The following is a 24,412-nucleotide window of genomic DNA, read 5'->3' as shown; positions in this document are numbered from 1 at the left end:
ACTGGAGAATTGATAGCATCCTCAACGTTGGAAACGAATTGTGTCTGAGCGTCGTAAGCAGTTCCCTTACCGAGGATGTTGGAACGCGTCATCGACTGCGCACCCAACAGCGCCCACACGTACGTTCGAATCGAGTCGTTCAAGCGTATTGTACTAGCACGAGTGAATCCTTTCGATGTTTTTGAGATCATTTTAGTCCAGGCTGTGGCTGCATCAGGATTGGTTTGCTTTATACAGCTGACATGGATCTTTTCATTCGTTGTGGGGCCTGTAAATGTATGACGGTTTGGGTTGTATGAACCATCTTTAGAACCGGCATAATATGTTCCGGACCTGTAGAAGTACACGAGAACTATACCGAGACCATGGTTCACACCAGGAAGGCGAAAGTCTTTATTCGTTGGAATCTCAAACTCCCCACAAACACGTTCATAAGCGCGTCTATCATAGGGGTTATTCGTCATACTCCACGCTTTATCTTGGGGAAGAGGAGCACTTATTTCCTTCAATATTCGTCTCGTTTGATAATAAATATGAAACAAAATAACCGCCTTACTCAGTTCGTCTATACCGTAGTCTGGTGTCACACCCGACCCTGTCGTCGCACACCACACAGCCAAGTTGAGTTGGTTCTGCCAAAACTGCATTGGGTTTTGATTCCAGTTTACCACCGCCTGTGCGTTATTAACGGACACGACATAGTTTTCAAAGATATTAATAAAGGTTGTTTTAAACCCCGTACCATCTGCATTCACCACGATTTTCAAGTGTGCTAAATCCATATTATAATATATAAATTATATATTATAATATGTACATAACACTTCCAGGAATAACGAGCGGTGAGGCCGTTCAACTGACGCACGCGATCGATATCACGTCAGGTCAACTCGAAGTCGCACTCTGCGATATCACCTACCTACCGCAATGGACTAACATTAATATCAGCAACAATAAGCTGTTCGTCAGTGGAACTCGCAGTCAGATAACTGACGGCTACTACAGTGTGTGCTCTCTAAACGACGAGGTCTTCAAACCCCTGGGAGCCGAACTCAAGATGAACGACTCAAACGGCACAGTGGTGTTAATCAACAACGGAAGAACCTCCCTGAGGCTCGGCCGACCATTAGCGAGGATACTCGGTATGTCTCCTGACGAGATAAAACCAACAACAACCGTCACAGGTACGAAGTTACCCGACCTAGTACCGTACTGAGAGCTGTACATTCATCTCGGTCAGGTGAGCACAACGTACAACATTCAAGGAGGTCACCCTTCCACTATACTGAGAGCAGTGCCGGTGAAAACTGAGAAATACAACGACGGTAGAACCGAGTCGTTTTCACCACGGCAGTATAAGAGATTAATCCAGGGCAACATACCTGAGCTGACAATATCGGTGTTAGATATAAATCATAATCCTGTAAATATAGGATACCTCAGCTTAACGCTTCATGTAAAATGACCAGCGCACAAGGGCCCTGAGTGAAAAAATGCGTCAATATCGGGATCTCCGACCTCGGAGACACGTGCGGTTTCGACGCTCCCTGAGTAGATGGTAAATCGTACGCCTTGCAACTGAAAAACAACATTTACAAACGCGTTGAAATCCCCTCCGGTGGAACCCTAAGTGATATGATAGATACCACAAGAGCAACAGTCAACACTAAGTATGCCCTTGTCAACACCGGTGATAATAACTGGATAATATACCCATCGTTCGGGGGTAAACTGTTCGACTTAGACGATGTTGAGAGCACTACCGTCGCCCGAAACAAACCATATATGCTCGTCTTCACCGAAGATGACAAGTGGGTGTTGTTACCCGATAACGATGACTGGTTTCTCAATATTAGACTCGTCTCTCCCTACGTGTTTACTGATAACAAAGACAACCACCTAAACAAAGTCGTGAACAATGGAACCCTGCTCGTGGCTTATGTCCCAACTCAGAGACGTAGCGTAGTCGTCAGCCCAGTCAACACTATGGCAGCCCACATGCTATCGAGTAAACCGGCCATACAAAACGTGATATTGCAGTTGGTGTCTGAATTCGAAGGCGTGGTCAAGATACTAGAGAGTCTACCGGCAAACTCAACACTGATCATCAAAGTCTACCTAGGGGAACCATCGGTGAATGATGTCGAGATCGTGAAGGGGATCAAACTCGGGTGGGTGAAACGACACCAGTATCAAGTTTGCAACGTTTACGTGCGGGTGGGTGTTGGAGCCGACACCAGTATGGAGGGGGTCAACGTGATCGTGGAAAACAAGATATCACTAACCAAGATCTTCCTGCCTGACAACATACACTTCATGGGTATGAAGTTAACCCCTGAATTATTATCAAAAAACCAGTTGGAAATTATATCGTATTAGTATAATAATGACCAGTCATCGTCCCAACACTACGCTTAACGACCTAGGAGATACGGAGGGATTCGATCAGCCTGGTGAGGAAGATGAATTATACATCCTACACTTCAAAGACAACGTGTACAGACGGGTGCCGTTACCAGATTTAAAAGAGCCCAAATGGCTGATCAACTTAACACTCACCTCACCTTATATCACATTAACTGAATTGGGGCGTATCTCTAAGATTAGGAATAACGGTATCTGGCCCGGGGATTTCATTCCGGAGAGGGGATTAAGAAGAACTTACAAAAATGGGTTAACATCTTCATTCGAAAATAAATTAACATTTAGTAATCCTGAAATAATATTCCCCCCTTTCACACTCATCATAGAAGTCTTCTTTGAGTATTCAGACAATGGAGAGCCCCCAATAGTACACCAAATTTTACCCGAGGTGTTAATGAGCTGGTTTAGCATACACAAAGGCAAATATTGCCGTATTGTTATACAACAGGATACCACGGGTCCTATAAACCACTTGATAAGCCTCCTGGGGGTTTTTATTACAACAGAAAAATCTATTAGCCTCTCACCTATTACCCTGACTAATAGTCTAGAACTTGTAGACTTTAAATTCATTGATAGATTTTTAACTGAAACCCAATTAAAATATCTTTCAAAATATACATTATAGGATGGGTCTGTACCCAGTCGTAGAGGAAGTAGCGAAGACGCTGGAAACCGTAGATGGGTTCCGCTTGAGGCAGTTATGTGATGTGAAACGTCAACTAGAACAAGACCGTGACACGCGGAAAGCTCTATGTAAAAAGTACAATAGAGCTTTCAATATCGTGGACAGGGCTGACACTACCCTTATGGCAACCAGCATGGGACTAGGGGCGGCAAGCGTTGGGTTGTTAGCTACCATCGTGGCTGCACCTATAGTGCTAGGTATTGAAATAACGGCAGGGGTGGCAGGGTTAGCAGGATTGGCGCTTAAGTTAGTATCACGCAGACTTAATCGTAAGGCATTGAAACACGACGAGATCAGGGTTCTGGCCGAAGCAAAGCTGAACACAGTGAGTGAGCGAATTTCCACGGCACTCTCTGATAGTAAGATCTCAGAAGAGGAGTTTCGTTCAATCCTCTCTGAACTCAAAAAATATAACGGAATGAAACAAGATATTCGATCCAAGTCTCGTAAGTCTGCTATCAACGAGGACGAGAAAAAAAAGTACATAGAACAGGGGATACAAAAAGCCCAGCAAGCCTTTATTATGAACACCAAAGAGATCGTAGGCGGTTCACGTTAAACTGTTTCATCGATATAAACATGACATAGGCACAGACGTTAAGTAGTAGGGGGAACACGAGGGTGATAGCCGTAAGCGAGCCACCGATCCTATATGGTCAGTCAAAACTTACAACATAGATAAAGTGGATATGAAAGCCGACGAACCTAACTTGTACTACTTGAGGGGTGGGCCGGGTAGGGGGTTTGTAAGAGAAGAATTATTAATCGTACCGTACGGCACAGTGTTACCTCCAACCAATACACGGTAAACTGTTTCATAGACACCCAACCTTTTTGTAGTAGGGGTAATAGTAGCAAGATCGAAGGTCCCAACCAAAGCCTTATTTAGTAAATAAGGCTTTGTAGAGACATTTCTTGAAAGTGAGCCAAAACCCCTATTCCCTATACTACTACCGCAACGTATCAATTCCTATTTTCGCTCTTATCTCTTAGACTAAGATCTCTTGCAGTAGAAAACACAAATAGATTGCAACAGCACATTCAAACAATACTGTTTTTATGGGTGTCTTCTGACAAATATTGAGTGCGAAAGATACATTTTGTTCACTTAAAATATATGAATTGTACAACTTCAGTTGAGTCGAGTAGAGGCATTTAATTATAAAGGCTTGGGTATGGACTTCAGACCCTCAAAGGCACTTGCACTTGGGTAACAAAGGCCACGTTAAACTCACACATGCATTTGTCCCTAATGCCACTGTGGTGAACTCACAGCTTTTTTCAGTCATGTGACGAATAGTTGGCCTCAAACTGCACAAAGGTTTCTTCCGAATGAGGACCAAATTATTGCATGTTTTGAAAGAAACCTGTTTGATAGTCCCAAATGATCATCGATGTCCCGACCCCTAGTTTAGGAGACCGGCACCCTTAGAACTGAGTTACCTTAGTTGCTTGCACAAGACTTCACCATGGTGCCTGATGGAGAGGGTTTATCAGCTCAACTGCAAAAAAAAACCCAAAAGCTTAAAACAGCGACAAAAGACATCTAGCCCCCAGTGAGGATGGAACTCACGACCCCTGGTTTACAAGACCAGTGCTCTAACCACTGAGCTATGGAGGCATCTGATACTTGGGGGCAATTTGCCATGCTTTTAACAGCTGTTGGTCCCGGGGTGGTCGATTGCAGTTACGATCTGTCTGTGTAAACACCATTTGCGTGGGATATTCTAAACTTCACATATTTCAAAATGTGTCAGTTGCCATTTACAAGATGTATTTTCATCTGTCACACACTTACTTCCATGACGCTGGTGGGTGTAATGGGAGTGAGAGTGTTTGGGAAAATGTCAGAAAAGTAAAGAAAAGGAAAGGAAGCATGCCCCGGGTGAGCCTCGAACTCACAACCTCCGCATTCCTCATCCCATGCTCATCATGGGGAAGGTACTGACTATAAGTACGGCGCGCTAACCGATTGTGCCACCGAGGCAGCTGATAAACAGCTGAACATTTTCACTGCAAACTACTCAGCTACTCTTCAAGTAGTCAAATACATTCGGATATGGAAAATTGCCACATGTTGCATATTGAACTGAACAAACATTAAGTAGGTCAATCGTGACTCGGGTATTTCATCTTATTCTCTTCTTTACCTCTCCAAAGTTCCAGAATTTGCTTTCAAGCTGATAATTCTTTCATGTTGATGCAACTGAAACGTTTGCTTGGCGGCCGATTTGCATGTGAGGGGACGTTCACAGTCTGGGTAGCACAATGGCATCCTGACACCTCGCTGATAGAAATCTGTAGAAAAAATGAGCCTCCAGTGAGAATCGATCTCACGACAACTGGTTTACAAGACCTGTGCTCTATCCACTGAGCTATGAAGGCAGTAGGCCATCAACCGCAAGGTATCAATTCCTATTTTCCCTCGTATCTCTTAGACTAAGATCTCTTGCAGTAGAAAACACAAATAGATGGCAAGAACACATTCAAACAATACCGTTCGTTTTTATGGGTGTCTCCTGACAAATATTGAGTGCGAAAGATACATTTTGTTCACTTAAAATATATGAATTGTACAACTTCAGTTGAGTCGAGTAGAGGCATTTAATTATAAAGGCTTGGGTATGAATTTCAGACCCTCAAAGGCACTTGCGCGTGGGTAACAAAGGCCACGTTAAACTCACACATGCATTTGTCCCTAATGCCACTCACAGCTTTTTTCAGTCATGTGACGAATAGTTGGCCTCAAAATGCACAAAGGTTTCTTCCGAATGAGGACCAAATTATTGCATGTTTTGAAAGAAACCCATTTGATATTCCCAAATGATCATCGATGTCCCGACCCTTGGTTTAGAAGACCAGCACCCTTAGAACTGAGTTATGGAAGTTGTTTGCACAAGACTTCGGCATGGTGCCTGATGAAGAGGGTTTATCAGCTCAACTGCATAAAAACCCCAAAAGGTTAAAACACAGACAAAAGACATCTAGCCCCCGGTGAGGATCGAACTCACGACCCCTGGTTTACAAGACCAGTGCTCTAACCACTGAGCTCACGACCTTACTTCCATGACGCTGGTTGGTGTAATTCGAGTGAGAGTGTTTGGGAAAATGTCAGAAAAATAAAGAAAAGGAAGCATGCCCCGGGTGAGGCTCGAACTCACAACCTCCGCATTCCTCATCCCATGCTGATCATGGGGAAGGTACTGACTATAAGTACGGCGCGCTAACCGATTGTGCCACCGGGGCAGCTGATAAACAGCTGAACATTTTCACTGCAAACTACTCAGCTACTCTTCAAGCAGTCAAATACATTCGGATATGGAAAATTGCCACATGTTGCATATTGAACTGAACAAACATTAAGTAGGTCAATCGTGACTCGGGCATTTCATCTTATTCTCTTCTTTACCTCTCCAAAGTTCCAGAATTTGCTTTCAAGCTGATAATTCTTTCATGTTGATGCAACTGAAACGTTTGCTTGGCAGCCGATTTGCATGTGAGGGGACGTTCACCGTCTAGGTAGCACAATGGCATCCTGACACCTCTGTGATAGAAATCTGTAGAAAAAATGAACCTCCAGTGAGAATCGAGCTCACCATGCCTCGTTTACAAGACCAGTGCTCTTTCCACTGAGCTATGAAGGCAGTAGGCCATCAACCGCAACGTATCAATTCCTATTTTCCCTCGTATCTCTTAGACTAAGATCTCTTGCAGTAGAAAACACAAATAGATGGCAACAACACATTCAAACAATACCGTTTTATGGGTGTCTTCTGACAAATATTGAGTGCGAAAGATACATTTTGTTCACTTAAAATATATGAATTGTACAACTTCAGTTGAGTCGAGTAGAGGCATTTAATTATAAAGGCTTGGGTATGAATTTCAGACCCTCAAAGGCACTTGCGCGTGGGTAACAAAGGCCACGTTAAACTCACACATGCATTTGTCCCTAATGCCACTCACAGCTGTTTCCAGTCATGTGACGAATAGTTGGCCTCAAACTGCACAAAGGTTTCTTCCGAATGAGGACCAAATTATTGCATGTTTTGAAAGAAACCTATTTGATAGTCCCAAATGATCATCGATGTCCCGACCCCTAGTTTAGGAGACCGGCACCCTTAGAACTGAGTTACCTTAGTTGCTTGCACAAGACTTCACCATGGTGCCTGATGAAGAGGGTTTATCAGCTCAACTGCATATAAACCCCAAAAGGTTAAAACACAGACATCTAGCCCCCAGTGAGGATGGAACTCACGACCCCTGGTTTACAAGACCAGTGCTCTAACCACTGAGCTATGGAGGCATCTGATAAGTGGGTGTAATTTGCCATGCTTTTAACAGCTGTGGGTCCCGGGGTGGTCGATTGCAGTTACGATCTGCCTGTGTAAACACCATTGGCGTGGGATATTCTAAACTTCACATATTTCAAAATGTGTCAGTTGCCATTTACAAGATGTATTTTCATCTATCACATACTTACTTCCATGACGCTGGTGGGTGTAATGGGAGTGAGAGTGTTTGGGAAAATGTCAGAAAAATAAAGAAAAGGAAGCATGCCCCGGGTGAGGCTCGAACTCACAACCTCCGCATTCCTCATCCCATGCTGATCATGGGGAAGGTACTGACTATAAGTACGGCGCGCTAACCGATTATGCCACCGGGGCAGCTGGTAAACAGCCTAATATTTTCACTGCAAACTACGGGTTGACGCTTTCGACCTGTTTGTTTCTATCCATACTAAAATACACGCAGTCTGCCCTTTGTACCGTTCCCCAGCCAGTGTACAGACGAACTGATATCGTTCAATAAAATCTCTAAGACTGTAGACACTCCAAGGACTGAGAATGAGCGTGAACTGAGTTACAAGCGTTCGTGATCATTCACATGATTAATTATGTACTACCCTTTTCACTTGGATCGTTTACCATTTAACATAAAAAAGACACTTTACTAATTTTATGAATCATATGGATGACGTTTTCATGAATCATATCTGTTAGAGTGCTCTTTGTTGAGAAGAAAGGGGGAAATATATATATTCTCTCTATTTATTACATATGGTAACATTAGGATAACCCCCAGACAATTAAAAGTGTGACGTCATAGTGAACAACGAAAAATCAACGTTGCTGCATATCTTCCGTTCGCCACTCCTTGTAACTGGTAACAGATTTAATCTGTCAATATTAAAACTGGTTCATGCGTCAATTTTGGCCAATCTGTAGCTCGGGTGCGCTTTGTGGATTTGTCAGGCTTATTTCTGGCGATTTCTTGTGTACCTTTAACAAAACAAGACAAAAACATTCATTTGGATCAAGGAATGCGACAGGCCCCATGACCAATTAAACGTCTGCATCATCGTTCACGAAATATACATATCCCCGAAGGTGACAATTTACACGAATTTCCATTCTTTAACACAAGTGCAAAAATCATTACCAATAGATGACAACAGCTTTCAGTTTAATACTTTTTAAGTGTTACAAGCACGGACAATTCTTGTATCTACAAAATTGGTTTTGCTTAATGTTTTCAGACAATGCTGGACATTGAGTTGGTGCGCCCTAAAGCTGACATGGGATAAGCGAGAAAGCCGTGACAAATTGTAAACAAACCTGACAGTGATCTCATTTCGGTTTAATTTCGAGGAGTAATATATTATTAGTTAAAAAGAAATATAGTCAATGAAAGTAAATGCTTATCATGCAATATCCAAAAATCAAAATTAACTGATATAAATCCCCATAACAGCATGCATTATATATTTCAGAATTTCTATTAAGAGATGGGACCTTGAACTGATAAGGATCCATGTGGATCGAACAGATTGTTACAAAATAACATTATAACAAGATGTTTGTGTCATTTAGTAAATGGGGAAGGGTAATAAAATATATGATAATCTAATCCTCTAGAAATAATTATTTGATTGACATATCAGATTCATATGATTTTAAGCCAGACCAAAGTAGAGAAACACTACACACATACCATTAAGGAACAGTCTCTAACTTAGTTTGTTGGCCACTGCTTCGAGTTACCTTTGCGCATTTCTTCATTATGTATTTACTAATATTCCGATAAGACAATTCTGAAAGGGGTTAATGGATCAAACTGCACACTTACAGACATCAAGATAGTCGATGTCATTCCCAATACCTGTACAATGTGTTGCAACCGACCTGACAGTCTGTGGAGCACGACGTGTTTTATAGATCATATATATCACGTGTATGTTTGCTTTGGTATAACACGTGTTGCAGGAATCAATGCGATCATAACCTTCCAAGTACAATGTTTTCCGTAACGGCTGCTATACACAAGTATGTTTCTGTATCATTCTAAAGGGGCTGCATGGTAGTCTAGTAGTAAAGGCGTTCGCTCATCACACTGGTTCGTTTTCCCACATGGGCATGATGTGTGAAGCCCATGTCTGGTGTCCCCCGCCGTGATATCGCTGGAATACATGTTAAAAGCGGCGTAAAACGTAACTCACTCACAATAATTCAGAATCTGACCGAAGACAATTCTGATAATAAACATATGAACTTCAGAATATATAATTCCGAATTTCATTGCTCAAACAAACAAATGTAAACGACGGTATGGAATCAATCATTAACAATTTGAGCACCTCAAACTGTCATTTGCAGCCCTTTTCGTCGCCCTGTAGATGTGAATGTAATGCTTTATAGATGTGAATGTAATGCTTTATAGATGTAAATGTAATGTTTTATAGATGTGAATGTAATGCTTTATAGATGTAAATGTAATGTTTTATAGATGTGAATGCAATGCTTCATAGATGTGAATGTAATGCTTTATAGATGTAAATGTAATGCTTTATAGACGTGAGTGTAATGTTTTATAGATGTAAATGTAATGCTTTATAGATGTAAATGTAATGTTTTATAGATGTGAATGTAATGCTTTATAGATGTGAATGTAATGCTTTATAGATGTAAATGTAATGTTTTATAGATGTAAATGTAATGTTTTATAGACGTGAGTGTAATGTTTTATAGATGTGAATGTAATGCTTTATAGATGTAAATGTAATGTTTTCTAGATGTAAATGTAATGCTTTATAGACGTGAGTGTAATGTTTTATAGATGTGAATGCAATGCTTTATAGATGTAAATGTAATGTTTTATAGATGTAAATGTAATGTTTTATAGATGTGAATGCAATGCTTTATAGATGTGAATGTAATGCTTTATAGATGTAAATGTAATGCTTTATAGCCGTGAGTGTAATGTTTTATAGATGTAAATGTAATGCTTTATAGCCGTGAGTGTAATGTTTTATAGATGTAAATGTAATATTTTATAGATGTGAATGCAATGCTTTATAGATGTGAATGTAATGCTTTATAGATGTAAATGTAATGCTTTATAGCCGTGAGTGTAATGTTTTATAGATGTAAATGTAATGTTTTATAGATGTAAATGTAATGTTTTATAGATGTGAATGTAATGTTTTATAGATGTAAATGTAATGCTTTATAGATGTGAATGTAATGTTTAATAGATGTAAATGTAATGCTTTATAGACGCGAGTGTAATGTTTTATAGATGTAAATGTAATGTTTTATAGATGTAAATGTAATGTTTTATAGATGTGAATGTAATGTTTTATAGATGTAAATGTAATGTTTTATAGATGTGGATGTAATATTTTATAGATGTAAATGTAATGCTTAATAGATGTAAATGTAATGTTTTATAAATGTAAATGTAATGCTTTATAGACGTGAGTGTAATGTTTTATAGATGTGAATGTAATGTTTTATAGATGTGAATGTAATGTTTTATAGATGTAAATGTAATGTTTTATAGATGTGGATGTAATATTTTATAGATGTAAATGTAATGCTTAATAGATGTAAATGTAATGTTTTATAAATGTAAATGTAATGCTTTATAGACGTGAGTGTAATGTTTTATAGATGTAAATGTAATGTTTTATAGATGTAAATGTAATGTTTTATAGATGTGAATGTAATGTTTTATAGATGTAAATGTAATGCTTTATAGATGTGAATGTAATGTTTAATAGATGTAAATGTAATGCTTTATAGACGCGAGTGTAATGTTTTATAGATGTAAATGTAATGTTTTATAGATGTAAATGTAATGTTTTATAGATGTGAATGTAATGTTTTATAGATGTAAATGTAATGTTTTATAGATGTGGATGTAATATTTTATAGATGTAAATGTAATGCTTAATAGATGTAAATGTAATGTTTTATAAATGTAAATGTAATGCTTTATAGACGTGAGTGTAATGTTTTATAGATGTAAATGTAATGTTTTATAGATGTGAATGTAATGTTTTATAGATGTAAATGTAATGTTTTATAGATGTGGATGTAATATTTTATAGATGTAAATGTAATGCTTAATAGATGTAAATGTAATGTTTTATAAATGTAAATATAATGTTTTATAGATGTGAATGTAATGTTTTATAGATGTGAATGTAATGTTTTATAGATGTAAATGTAATGTTTTAGAAAATGGGTTTCACGTCAGTGGCAGTGGGGAAGTATTTGAGTCGCACGCTGTTTTAAAACTTCCTTCACTATCACCGTGCGGAACACCATGGAGGGGATTCGTACATGTACCATGTTGAGAATCGAACCCATGTCTGACTACCCACAGGCAGTTGGCTACTCCAGCGTCCCCCTGTCATCACACATTTACGGAACTAAGACATCAACACCGTCAGTTAGATATGCATCTTTATTTTGTGTCAAAGTTAGGGGAGACAACCCCAGCCTGAGGATGGAATGTACATCAACCTGTTTCTCTCATAACACGGCAAATATCGAACAAACTGCGCCTCATGAAATGAGGGTCAGCTCCAGATATGTGGATTTCGTCGTGTGTGTATAGTTAGAACAAGCTGTTATTTGAGAAACAGACACAATGTTGTTTGGAAGTGGAGAGGAAGATGCCCTTTCCACCTTGGCGATGAGCATGATGGTTTACATCTCAAACAAGCATTCTCCATATGTGAACAATCAGCAGTTAACAGTATCAGCAGTATGACCATTCATTAAGGCGAATAGAGTCAACAACGTCTCAAAATAGTTCTTATAAAATAGACATAAAACAAAAAAACTTCAGTCAGAATCAGCAGTTTGGTATGTCTGGCGTCGAGGTCGACAAAGGCAGTGAGGTCCTTCTTTCAAATCTAGAGTTCCAATCCACGCTTACCGAAGTGAAGCCACCCATTCCGTCCAAACCTCATGAAGCGTTTTTCTAGATCGTTGACCCTCTCTCTCAGAGCTTCATAATCAGCAAGTGGTCGGAGTCGAGGAACTTGGAAATCGACCGTGGCATCTTCAGATCTTTTCATTGCGTCAGCAGATGCCACAGACGGTTCCTGTACTGACCGACGTTGACGACTGTGAGCGTTGTCGTTGACCGTTGTCTCGTCCACTGTATCACGCTTACGTCGGTATTGCAAACCGTTGTTGCTGGGTGCACCTCGGAGTAGAATGGATTTTAGCATGTCTTCTCCGGGATCTGAGCGGCCGAACCTAAGGTAGGCTTTGTCCTCGTAGGAGTCGAAACGTTTGTCGATGGCATCTTCCAGACCGGATGTGCCACCTCGACCAAAGCGCAAGAACGGCTCACCGAAATTACGTCCAAACCTGAGGAAGCGTTTGTTGAACCGTACGTTGTGATCTGAAACAGGACAAGGAGAAGTTATTTACAATTCAGTTTTATACTATTAAGGGAGATAAATGAAAACTAATTCCAGTCAAATGAATGTGGTATGGTGGAGTATGTCGTTCTGGAACAATGTCCAGAGTGTAATACATTGTACATGTGGTATGCAACGAGGGTCAGACAGGAAATCAAGGGATCATCATCATGAAAACATCCAGGGCTTACAGAAGATGTTTGCTGAAGAGGTTGTACAAACCCTCAATACTATTTAAAAATAAAGCTTTGCAAGCTTGAGCGGAAAAATGGCTCGGTACACGCCTGCCATGGAGATGTATGTTTACACTGCCAGGGCATTGATATTTCGGCACTGTTGCATAGCGCACATGTCACACCACTGATATCAAGGAACTGTGGAGGTAAGTCTAATGAACTCTCAAGGAAAATATGTCAAAGAAATACAAGGACGTTGCATCACAAATGTCAATGTGACCATGCCCCACAAAATTAATTAATAAACAGCAGGTACTACAAGGTTAAACCTGGTCATTTTAAGCTCACCTTTTTGTACACAAAATGATTAAAGCATTAATTTCTGACATAAAACATCCCATGGATCAGTTACCTTCAAGCAGGAAGATTAATGGTTGGGAAAAGGTAATGACCATACTGCAGTTTTCTCATGTACTATATAACATATCGATTTACGATCCTACCAGATAGTGTACATCAAATGTTGGCAGCGGACACGGCGGAGCGCTGATCATGCATTTAATTCTCCTTTTAACCACATGCCACCATAACACAATAGACCCTGACAAACACCTGGAGTTCACGTGTATACGCGCAGGAGAATTCGCTAAATATCTAAATATCGACAGCTGCTATGTACATTCTGATGTGTCAGCGAATGTGAACACTGGTTGCTGGTTTCAACGTTAGAAAGATACTGTGATCACGCAAAGGGTCATGATGGCAGGTCGATTGATATTATAGTTAATTATTATTATGGCATTGGACGTGACATATGTTACGAAGTCGATGTGACATGCCCGTGGAGATCGATGATATATCGAGTTATTGACTGTTCGCAACAACCAGACTGATGATACCAAGGTCTAAGGCGTCCCTAAACAGAATCCTATGGTTGGGGGTTCGAATCCCAGTTCATCCAGATAATGTTTCAGCTTAGTCAGCGAAATGCTGAATGTCTTGCACCTGCTTATGTTCGAGCCCATGGACCAGCAGTTCAGTCAAATTATCGTACAGCTACGCTTTTGCAGATTTTGTTGAAACTGAAAGTCGTATGTTAGTTTTAAATTACGTTTGCTGTACAAGTTGAGACGTCCAGCTGCTTGTGACTAAAGGAAAAACTTTCAAGAAACAGTTTCGTTTTGAAGCACAGTTGGGTGCAGTCTTAATGTCTCGGCCCGAACATTTCTTTTGTTGTTGACTCAGAATAATTGATAAGGCTCCTGAGCTAATGACGTCAGTCCACCAGATGAAACGCCGTCTCAACACAAAACAACAGGACTTGAGTGATGAGAATCATAAATCTAACGAAGTGATTACTCCTAGTTTGTAAGAGCAAGACGATCTGTAATTACTCTACCAAAGGGCTAAGTTAACTAAGATTGTTACTATGTACATCAAATTATATAAACTATTACGCGTATCTGTTTAAATTATACTTGTACTATGTGTTTTACACTGTATGAGTTCTAGAAACTAAAATAGTCAACCTGTGAAGAGATGTGTTATGTGTGAACATCATATAAGCTAAAAAACGTCGATTTCGCTTGGATCAAACATTACAGTTGTTGTATATAAATAGTAGGTGTGATTTAACACATGTCGAAGTATCATAAGACGCTGACGAGTATGTTGTATGTTAATGGTTTGGTATGGCTAAAACAAGCGACTGCATATTTCGGAAGGATGTGTTTTCGGCCAGTTTATAATTTATAGGTCAGACAAAATTACACTCCTCCTCGAACTTAGTGTATATTTTACGTATGCTTCTGTCAGATGTTACTCTGAGGGACAAGAGGTTGCACAACAGTGGGGCATGTACGCATTATCATCGCATTTTGTTTTTCGTGATTATATTTGAGATATACCAGGTCATCTATAGAATCCCTGAGCCCAGTCTGGAATTTACTAAGCATGTGTACATGTTCACCCAACCAGCGGCTCACGTTTAGAAGTTTAGTACTGGAAGGAAGAGTGTGCAAGTCAATATGTATATATACTTTGGGTTCGATTGAACAGAGTATTTTTTACAAAATAGAATGTTCTCTTATTTTAGTCATACATGACCCTGTCATAAGTCAAAACGCAAAGCTTAAGAAAATCTCCACAAGGATAAATAAATTATGTCACCTCGACTTTCGTCCATAACTCAGTAAAAGCTATTCAACTCCTAGCCGTGTAGACGCTGTGCTGCTGTTGGCGTCAGTGTGAGATCCCAGGGTGAAGAAAGGTGTTGTCAGAGGGTCAATTAAATTAGGAGACAAGGAATTGAAGACCTCCTCCTTCTGAACTTTTATTCGATTATCTTGAAAATGTGATGAACGGCTCGGTGATGGCACCTCTATCTACGTCGCTACATATATATTTAAACACGTCAATTAATTTCAATTCGGTGGTGAAAACACCTATTCTATTTTAGAGCTGTGTTAATGACAGGTTGACGGACATTAACAATCAACTTCACGTGTTCCGACCACGTTCCGGATTCCGATGAACCCGGTACTCACATGTGATCAGTGATCACCCTGTCAACTGGACTACCATATGTAATATCATATCAGATCAAAAATGATAACGATATGTGACAGTCATTTCATGGACAACTAGTGAGGTAAAGTAGCCATGTAGGTAAGCGTTGGCCTGCCATGCCGAAGACATGGTTCCATGCGTTTCTCTGGTACGGTGCTGGAAGTCCCGTTTCCCATCTCATGATGTCAGGGAATGGGGACAAGTCAATGGGTTACATGCATTAATGTACCCTCAGGAAATGAAACTCGGGAGCTGGGATGTTGTTTTATCGATAGAGGTTAGTTGTTGGTCCGTTTTCTTCATACTTATAGAGAACAAAGTGCACATTGTTGTATAAATGAAGAAATCGTGAACCCATTTTACTTCAATTCATCGCCTCAGGTTTACGGAATGACGAGGTAGCACTGTGATAGACTGAATAGCCGCTCTAGGCTGACTTTTCTTGATATTCGTCTTAGTTAATATTGCATAAATATCATTAATACGACCCGCCCCATCTCAACTATTGCACATATCTGCGAAAGAATGGCCCTTCCAATTTGATGAATGTATGGTGGCGAATGTTTTGTTTGTTTATTTGTTTTTGACCGGCAACGTTACATTTATATGATGGTGGTCCGTTAATAACGGAACCCGGACCAGGCAATCCAGTGATTGACATAATGAGCATCGATCAACGCAAATCAGAGAGCCATACCATTCGAATCCGTTAGTTGCATCCTACGAAAAGCATGAGTTGCTGAAGACCAATGTAACCAGGAGCTTCACGGGTTTTGTGCCGCGTAAATGCAGGATAATCATATTACCAGAATTAACACATGCCACACAAGTACTGAATTATCATGGATGATTAAGAACATTCTTCACACGTGCACGTATGTACCGAATTGATTTAATTTGTGCTTTATACAACCCTAGAGGTTTGTGACGAGTTTTCGATTTTGGAGCAGAAGCTCCAGTGACTGATACGATGACTAACGACTCATACCCTTGGGGACGTTAAGAAACCGAGCCTGACCACCAAGTCCGGGAAGTTGTATCTTGGCATAGTTGATGTCGACGTAGGTTGTGGTTTATTAAATCCGGTTTCTGTAACGCCCTCATAACGTCACCAGATTTAAATCCTCGCGGGATTACAAACAACCTTCATTATATGTCAGACCAAAGAAGGGTGAAGTGACTGGATTTGATCACCGACCGCCAGCGCTCATCTCTGATGTAAATGCCTCCCAAAAATGGTAAACGTTAAACATGCTCGGAAATGAATGACCAGTTGCTCATACCGATGCGATTTTCTGATCAAAACAATGGTTCTTCCTCTACGTTTACCCGTTTTTTATGAAATGCATGGCGAAACGTGGGATGAAAAAGATAAAACAGAATGACATGCATTGACGCACAAAAGTAAACAGGACTCTGTCTTTGACAACCAAGTTTTGATAAACGACGTGTAGGGGGTGGGGGGGTGGGGGGGGGGTGTTCCGGAACAAAACAACCACGTGGACACCTTTTCAGCAGGGGAATGGTGCTGTCCTTTGAGATAGACTTTTGAAAGAAAGTCAGTAACACGACATGTTTAAATACCGCCCGTCTTGACCCGATACGAAGATCAATTTGTGTTTGCCGGGGTGACAGTGTTATCTCTGTCATGAAACAGCGCAGTGTAGATGCGTTGTCAGGTGCCCCTTGTATGACCTGATGATCTCCCATGTAAGCACTACACTGTATTAATACACAGGCTACAGAGTCCACCAGGGACACTTAATATGCTGGCACGGGCACCAGATATACGTTTATCGTGAAGGAATGAATATATAAATTACTCTCCAACGACATTCCAGGACAAACTTGTCAGCTGATGTTTTGAAGTGAGCTTAATAACTGAAAAGCAATTAAACCACGGTTATTGTGACAGTAATGTTTAAATGCCAGATTGCCTGCATAAGCACACGTATTAAGTGTTCTCTAGCGCTGAGCAATGTTTTTTAGTTGAAGTAAAGCTATATTTACTAAGTCTCGTTTTCTTAAGTGCCCAGGGTGTTTGTTTGTGGAACATGGCGGCAAGGACATGAACGTGTTCTAACTTCTGTTAAATTCTGTCTTTATGTCATTTTTTGCAAGTTTGAAAATCAGCTCATTAAATCCCAAACTATGACCTTGACTAGACAGCACGATGATGTTACTGACAAACAAAATATAACTATGAACTCATGAAAAATACCCAGTAAACATTACGTCTCTCCATTTGGAATGATGCAGATAACGATTCTGTCCTTCCTTGACGGCAGATTTTGAGTGTATCACAAAGACTGATAACAGGCGAGCATCCAAGGGCCTACCAGCTCCATCATCTCGGCCTACATGTATGTTTTGTATCACGATTAAACACGATACATGAACTTTAGCGCAGGTTTAATCCCATAGTTATTGCTGCTCTGTGTCTACTTTAAATTCGAGTGCTGTTATCGTCAGGTCAGTTTTAACTAGAAACATCGCCATCAGTGTTAGGGATTAGAAAGAGGGCAATTTATTAGAGGAGAAAATACTTACATTTTGTTTCACTTTAATTTAGTTTTGAAGAAAGGATTTCCTAAATTCAAGCTCACTGTCTCTATTCACATACAGTCTCCTATACTGCTATCAATATGTCCATTACAAGGATACACCTTCTGTTACCCAAAGTCTGTCTAGACACATACCGTGACCACTGTAAACGGTCTCCTCACATTGTCCCCTCCATTCCATTCCGTGCCTTCAGAATATCTCCTCTTCCCCCGTCTCTTCAGAATGTTATTTCAAAACATCTCGTCGTTGTTTCTTGCTCTCGCGTTTCAGAATAATTTCAAGTCTCAATATTTCGATTTCTCAGAAATCGTATTACTTCTGAACATTTTCCTCTACCTATATGTTTCCTTAAACAAACTGTTAATTGTAAATCATTTACAGGATTTCTGTAACTGCCCCGCCCTCTTCCTTGCCCAAGTCAGGTCGATAGCTGAACGCCCAGTCTGTACATACTACACCAAAATTCAAATGTCAACAAAATAAAACGAAATCTGCTTCAAAAATAACATGGGCAACCTTTATTGAAATTTAATTAAGTGTACACGGTTTGGGATGGAAAGGGCGCAAGCATTTCTAGTTGAACGGGAACTAATTACTAGTGAAAGGACAAAGGTGAATCACAGTGAATGAGCTGACAGTCATTGTGCATTTTCATAGAGACGACTAATAGGTCATTACATTTCAGGTGCGTCACACAACCTGATGCACACTACCTGGGCCAGGCTTTTTCCATCAAAACGTAGCAAAACAGAAGTATGGAAGTATATTGTTCCTGGCACAAACACCCACATGTCCATCCTATCAAATGTGTATCCATTACAGATAGTTTTAATCTATAAAGACCTGTATATCATAAAATGTTAGATTAAGCGTCCATTAAGATTTAGATCTTAAAACAGCTGACCACCTTATATAACAGTCATAAAACATGTTGTGTGTATTTATTATTATTTATGTTCATGCATATATACTATCAAAAATCAAGAAATGCATAGACGAGAAATCTGTTTTAAAAATGTATAACTCATCCACAAACAGACTTTAGTGCATGAAATTTTACATCTGGCTAGAAGAAGGTAATTTAACCAAATTTTAGATAACGGAGACGCTGAGCGCGATGGTGACGACATAGCACGACCCCTACGTCGGGCTCTTGGCTCTCAGACGTATCTCTTTCAAACTGTTCCGTACAGTTTGGCTGGATATCATCTGACGTCCAGGTACCCTGGCTGCTGTGCTCTCACCCGTGGCAGTACGATCACGCAGCTGTAGTACCCGGATGTACCGATTTGGTGCGTGGACGCAACGAGCTGCATGCCATGTTAACTTGCTCAGACTAACATTCAGACACCTGGCAATAGAAGATTGCTTATCTCCAACATGCATTCTTTCAAATGCGATGTTCCGTGTGGCAGAGTTAAGACCTGACGTACTGCTTTGACCTTGAAACTCCTTCAAAACGAATGCCAACTTAATGCGAAAGTAATCCGGAGACAGTTAATGCTCTTTACTACACACCATCAACTGGAAGGTGATTTCAGATGCGTTGTGGTGATGCCTTGCTAATCGTTGTCGGAAATCTCATCAAAATCAACATTTTCATGTAAATGGATATTTTACTTAATAAATTGTGTGAAATCATGTTATCAACACTTTTGTTACATATTTTGACGATTGTTTGAACACAATAGGTACTTTATCGATTATTTAAAATACAAATCGCCTATGCAGTTTTACGTACAAGAGAATTTGTTCTTGTATACTGACGGTACTTCTGTGAAACTGTTCCTGTTTCAGCACAGGGCGTATTGTTGAATGGCGTACAAACATATCAAATACTAAACCTGATCATAACTATCTCCTAATCTTCTGTCCTACCTGGATTAAATGAAATGAAACTCAATTTCAGTTCATGAGTATATGGTTTTTATTCCTTTCCAATTAACTACCAAAGAATCAATAACTTTTCAAAATAACCACCTTCCTGTAGGGGCTGCACAGCATGACATACATTATGATAACCTTGGAGTCCCCTATCTTCTAACCTGACAAATTTCCAGGAAAGTAATCCCTTTGTTTTATAGAGTAATGACACTGTTATCCGACAGCAGGAAGTTTCAGTGAATGTCAGGATTTCTTGATGCCAAATGAAGTTTCTTTCACGCCTGGTCGATGATGAGATTATGTCTTTCGAGAAACGTTGAAAACAAACTTGCTGTAGCACCAAATCTGTAACACGTGCGTCTCATATAGTGTGTGTCACGTATGACGCCACACAGTTCATGACACGCGTGATATTACACAGTCCGTGACTCAAAGCCCATAGCGAGGATACAGAAATCGTGGAAACAGGGTTGTTTTCAGAACATATCTTCAGTTCGAATTGAACAATCTAACTTCAATTGACAATCTAGATTGCGGGTGCCTGGGTTCCCTTGGAACTGAATGAGGTGCCACAACTTAATATTACAGCTGACCTCTGTGAACAAGACCCCTCTGCACAGTTGACAGAACATATTCATTGCAACTTTAAAGGACCTCCATAACAAAACAACCGCCATCTGTCACCTACGTCTTATGATATAAACTGGGGACATTAGCACTTAGGTTTGTTCCAGTTACCTCAATATCACCGTGGGCTGGAATTAAACTTTCTGGATTAAACTGATATCGTCGGAATCGTTGGAGAGTTAACGTATCGTGCTATCTTCCGACATGAAGATGATGCAACGTGGTGTAACTGAACTATTGTTCAAAACAGGTTTAAACTCAACTCACTCACTCACTCACTCACCAGCTTAATGTCAGACACGGGAGACACGTGGCCATATCACTTTGTATTTAAGTACGAATCATAGTATACTGACTTACTTACCAAAGTTTAAAACGAGAGTTGTGTATAACATCGATTGTGAATTTAAATAAATAATGTGTTGGGCTTTTTATAAGCACACGTGTCTGTCTTAAAGTGCAGGGGATGAGTCACGACTCCTGGCACAGTGACACGAGGATGAAGGTCAAGATATTGTGACCCAGCCGACATACCACGTCAGAACTGACCCTGCAGGGATGTTTATACATGGACCAGGGGATACCCCACTTGACCCGTGCGAATTTGCTCACGTAATAAGTATGTTTACGTGTATTCACGTAAATGTACCAAGTGTTTATATAGAATATTAAATACAAACAGTTGAAGCGATGTGTCTTTGGACTACACGTTTGAACCTACTGAACACCCTGTCGGCCCATGTGTTGATGTCGGCATTCACGTTTGTACAGTTGTTTACTGAATCGCGTGTGTTTTACAAACTCTGCAGAACCTTTCACATTTTACTTATGGCTGACTAGGGTATGTACATTATTTGATGTCGTTGACATATACGGACACATGACAAAAAACACATACGGTTCTTCAAGGTATATATGTAAATCGATACCTGTTCCTGGTCCAGCCTCTTAGTTCCTGGGATAAATAAACACTTATGAGACTTGTGAAAGTGACAAGGAAACCCAGATATGTATATCCATACAGATAGGCATACATATATACATATGTACATTGAAGTGACTGACAAATGTCAAGGCTTGAGACGCTATGTTGCTACGGTGTTGTTTGTACTTTCCCCAGCCTCCAAACACCCACCAGCCGCAGCTCATCCCGGGTCACACGCAACACAGCGCTCACATTTGAACCTTTGCGGTCTGGGGATAGTCTGACTGTGACCGGATGGTCATGTACCTCTACCAATCACATTACCCATTACCGTATTTACACTTCTTCTCAAAACAATATCATAACCCATGTTGCCAATCAAATTACCACGACCTCGGAGGATCACACGTGTGAAATGAGAGTTGGCGGGCGAATCATCTCATGTTAAACCTTTGTTCGGGGAAACAGCTCTAGGATAATTTGTCTACAGCAGTTAGTCGAGTCGGTAGTAGAACTGCTGAAGTCGCGCCTGATCGCCTGAGGGACACCATGCTTCTCCTCTGTGGTTAATCAGCATCAGAAGGAGGTTTAACATGATTAATTCGGTGTCTATATTGACCATCTTCTGATGTAACGCGAGTGGTCATTAGATGTAATTTAGCCCCGTGTGTCCGAGTTGGAGAGTGTATATCGATGTGTCTTTGAACTCTTCCCCATCAGGTCGGAAATTACATGGGATCTGTTATCTACACACGCCACAAGACACCGTATACTGAAATATGTATAGATATGACAGACTGGGCGTTAGACTCGAGACTTGCGTGGAATAGATATTTTGTGTGCTTCAAACAGGAGCATTTATACTGAACGTCCGGCTTAGGTTTGTGATTCCCAAGGTACAATGCTATTGTCTATGTTGCCAGTGATAAGTATTGCCTTAATGCATAAGATTTGCTCATTGATTGTTTGGAAGGGTTTGTGCATTTACAAATTCAATGCCACAACACTAACTACAGATTACATTGCTCTCCACGGGATTTGAATGTATCTCTCTCGGGATTGTTTCTGTGAAGCGTGTACGTTTTACGAACCTTGATGGACATATCACCAGAATAACATGGGCGTATATAAGTTCGTGAATAACTTTGTGGATTGTTTCTAACTGATGTATATCTCTGTGTCTCGCTTTGTACAACCCAAGACATAATGAATAAAACACCATCCTGGGTGTCGTAGTGAATACACATGAAGTGCCCCGAGTGTGGGCAGTAGGTGGTTCGATTCCCTGGTCGCGTCAGAAGTCAGACAATATGGTACGTGTTACGCGGCGTTCTCCATTCAGGGAGAAACGCCTGATTGGCTCGGGGACAGTACACTGTGTCTCAACGGGTTTTCATGTTAATATGGAGGTTATCCCAGCGGACTAGTGCCTATTGAAAGGAAGCAAGCAGTCACCCACGCTTGACGTTTAGATAAATGCAACCATTTTGACAGCTAAACACCCTTTTCCCTACACCTCTCCTGAATTTGACAGTTTGAGGTTTTGTCTTTCGATTGTGGTGTGAACTAAAACTTTCGTTTCACATTTCGCTGTTTGTTTCCCTGTGAGTGATTGAATGCGCATTTTTTCAGTTACAGCAGTGTTTCAGGTACATGTGGGTAATGTTATGCAATCTTGAAACGTTCACGACTTTGATGAATCTTGCTAGTATGTGAATGAATCTATCAAACCATGAAACACAAAGCGGGACCGGGATTTGAGCCCTCAACTAAAAGTTTCTGACAAACTAAAAGGACGGGACCTTTAGGGGTTGGTTCTCTGCCTTAGAAGCTGTTTCAACGAAAATCCAAACTACCATGCTACCAAACAGAAGATGGTAGTTAAAAATATGGGTCCGGCTACCATGAATCACACTACTTGCTGTCCATTTTAATACAAAGCTCGAGTCTAGTGAACCAATATATGTTAAATGGTTGACCAACCATTGCTTTGTCCACACCTACTGGACACCTTGGTTGCAGGTGCGACTTTCAGATTTCAAGATTTCAAGTAGATATTTGAACTATTTCATAACATATCAGCTGGTTTTCTTTTTTCTGTATTTTGAACATCCTTAGCGGAGAGTACATTGTGTGTGTGTGTGTGTGGGGGGGGGGGGGGGGGTGATCAAACCCGGATCTTTAACCACTAGGCTACCATACCGCCCCTTAACACATATGAAATAGAATGTATGCAATGACTTTGTCAGGCAGTACAACTCTGATAAAACTCTGCTCACATCTCATAGCTGTATGTTATATTCGCGTGTTTGGATTCTCCTCCTAGCACTTGTCCATGTATCGTATATGTTTATGGCCCAAGTTCCCCTTGATTGACAGCTTAGACCTCAAGTTTAACTTCGGTCAACCCTGGCTGCCAGAATATGGTAGCCTTGCCTGACTCAGCTTCCTATCGGCTGTATGATCCTAGGGGGTTGAGATGGACATGATCGAGGGGAAACAAAGCGCCCTTGAGAAGTTGAACTGGAGAACTGGATATCGGCGCTGTACAAATGCCTAGTATACTAATACATGTACTATCTTGAATAGCCCGTATTGGCTTATACCGGAATGCGATGCTAGAATGTAATATTGCAGATGCCATCTCGAAGCAACCTCCATTTACTCACAAATCCATTTAGACAGGCGGAAATGTGAATCCCATGGCCAGATCATGGTCAAGCGGGGAACAGCTTGACAATGTACCCCAAAGGCGATGTTCGCTCACAATATCGATCACTGGAATGTCTAGTTCGTACTTGCCGGTTGCGACATTAAACGACATACACACAGAT

The 24,412-nt window shown here is 40.5% G+C and overlaps 1 protein-coding gene and 7 non-coding genes across 8 annotated transcripts; all 8 read right to left on the bottom strand.

The window, feature by feature from the left end:
• Positions 1-4,660: 4,660 nt before the first annotated feature.
• Positions 4,661-4,733, bottom strand: Trnat-ugu (transfer RNA threonine (anticodon UGU)). The gene has a single exon. It is a non-coding gene; the product is annotated as a tRNA-Thr (tRNA).
• Positions 4,734-4,989: 256 nt separating this feature from the next.
• On the bottom strand, positions 4,990-5,099 carry Trnai-uau (transfer RNA isoleucine (anticodon UAU)). Its single transcript has 2 exons — positions 5,062-5,099; positions 4,990-5,025 (listed from the first exon to the last, which is right to left on the bottom strand). It is a non-coding gene; the product is annotated as a tRNA-Ile (tRNA).
• A 325-nt stretch (positions 5,100-5,424) lies between these two features.
• Positions 5,425-5,497, bottom strand: Trnat-ugu (transfer RNA threonine (anticodon UGU)). The gene has a single exon. It is a non-coding gene; the product is annotated as a tRNA-Thr (tRNA).
• Positions 5,498-6,098: 601 nt separating this feature from the next.
• On the bottom strand, positions 6,099-6,169 carry Trnat-ugu (transfer RNA threonine (anticodon UGU)). The gene has a single exon. It is a non-coding gene; the product is annotated as a tRNA-Thr (tRNA).
• Positions 6,170-6,248: 79 nt separating this feature from the next.
• Trnai-uau (transfer RNA isoleucine (anticodon UAU)) lies at positions 6,249-6,358 on the bottom strand. The gene is made up of 2 exons: positions 6,321-6,358; positions 6,249-6,284 (listed from the first exon to the last, which is right to left on the bottom strand). It is a non-coding gene; the product is annotated as a tRNA-Ile (tRNA).
• Positions 6,359-7,345: 987 nt separating this feature from the next.
• On the bottom strand, positions 7,346-7,418 carry Trnat-ugu (transfer RNA threonine (anticodon UGU)). Its single transcript has one exon. It is a non-coding gene; the product is annotated as a tRNA-Thr (tRNA).
• A 251-nt stretch (positions 7,419-7,669) lies between these two features.
• Positions 7,670-7,779, bottom strand: Trnai-uau (transfer RNA isoleucine (anticodon UAU)). Its single transcript has 2 exons — positions 7,742-7,779; positions 7,670-7,705 (listed from the first exon to the last, which is right to left on the bottom strand). It is a non-coding gene; the product is annotated as a tRNA-Ile (tRNA).
• A 4,538-nt stretch (positions 7,780-12,317) lies between these two features.
• LOC137262011 (FMRFamide neuropeptides-like) lies at positions 12,318-13,464 on the bottom strand. The gene is made up of 2 exons (XM_067799810.1): positions 13,422-13,464; positions 12,318-12,814 (listed from the first exon to the last, which is right to left on the bottom strand). The coding sequence occupies exons 1-2, from the start codon at positions 13,462-13,464 to the stop codon at positions 12,318-12,320; spliced, it is 540 nt and encodes a 179-aa protein (XP_067655911.1).
• Positions 13,465-24,412: the final 10,948 nt, after the last annotated feature.

The sequence above is a fragment of the Haliotis asinina genome, chromosome 14 (assembly GCF_037392515.1).
Source record: "Haliotis asinina isolate JCU_RB_2024 chromosome 14, JCU_Hal_asi_v2, whole genome shotgun sequence".
NCBI classification, from domain to species: Eukaryota; Metazoa; Mollusca; class Gastropoda; order Lepetellida; family Haliotidae; genus Haliotis; species Haliotis asinina.
The sequence above is the reverse complement of the archived record's forward strand: the minus strand, read 5'-3'. Positions and strand labels throughout refer to the sequence as shown.

Excerpts from the sequence above, each read along its gene's own strand:
- LOC137262011 (XM_067799810.1), bottom strand. The coding sequence starts at position 13,464 with ATGGTCATTACCTTTTCCCAACCATTAATCTTCCTGCTTGAAG. Across the intron at positions 12,815-13,421 it reads ATTAATCTTCCTGCTTGAAG|ATCACAACGTACGGTTCAAC; the intron begins GTAACTGATCCA and ends GTCCTGTTTCAG.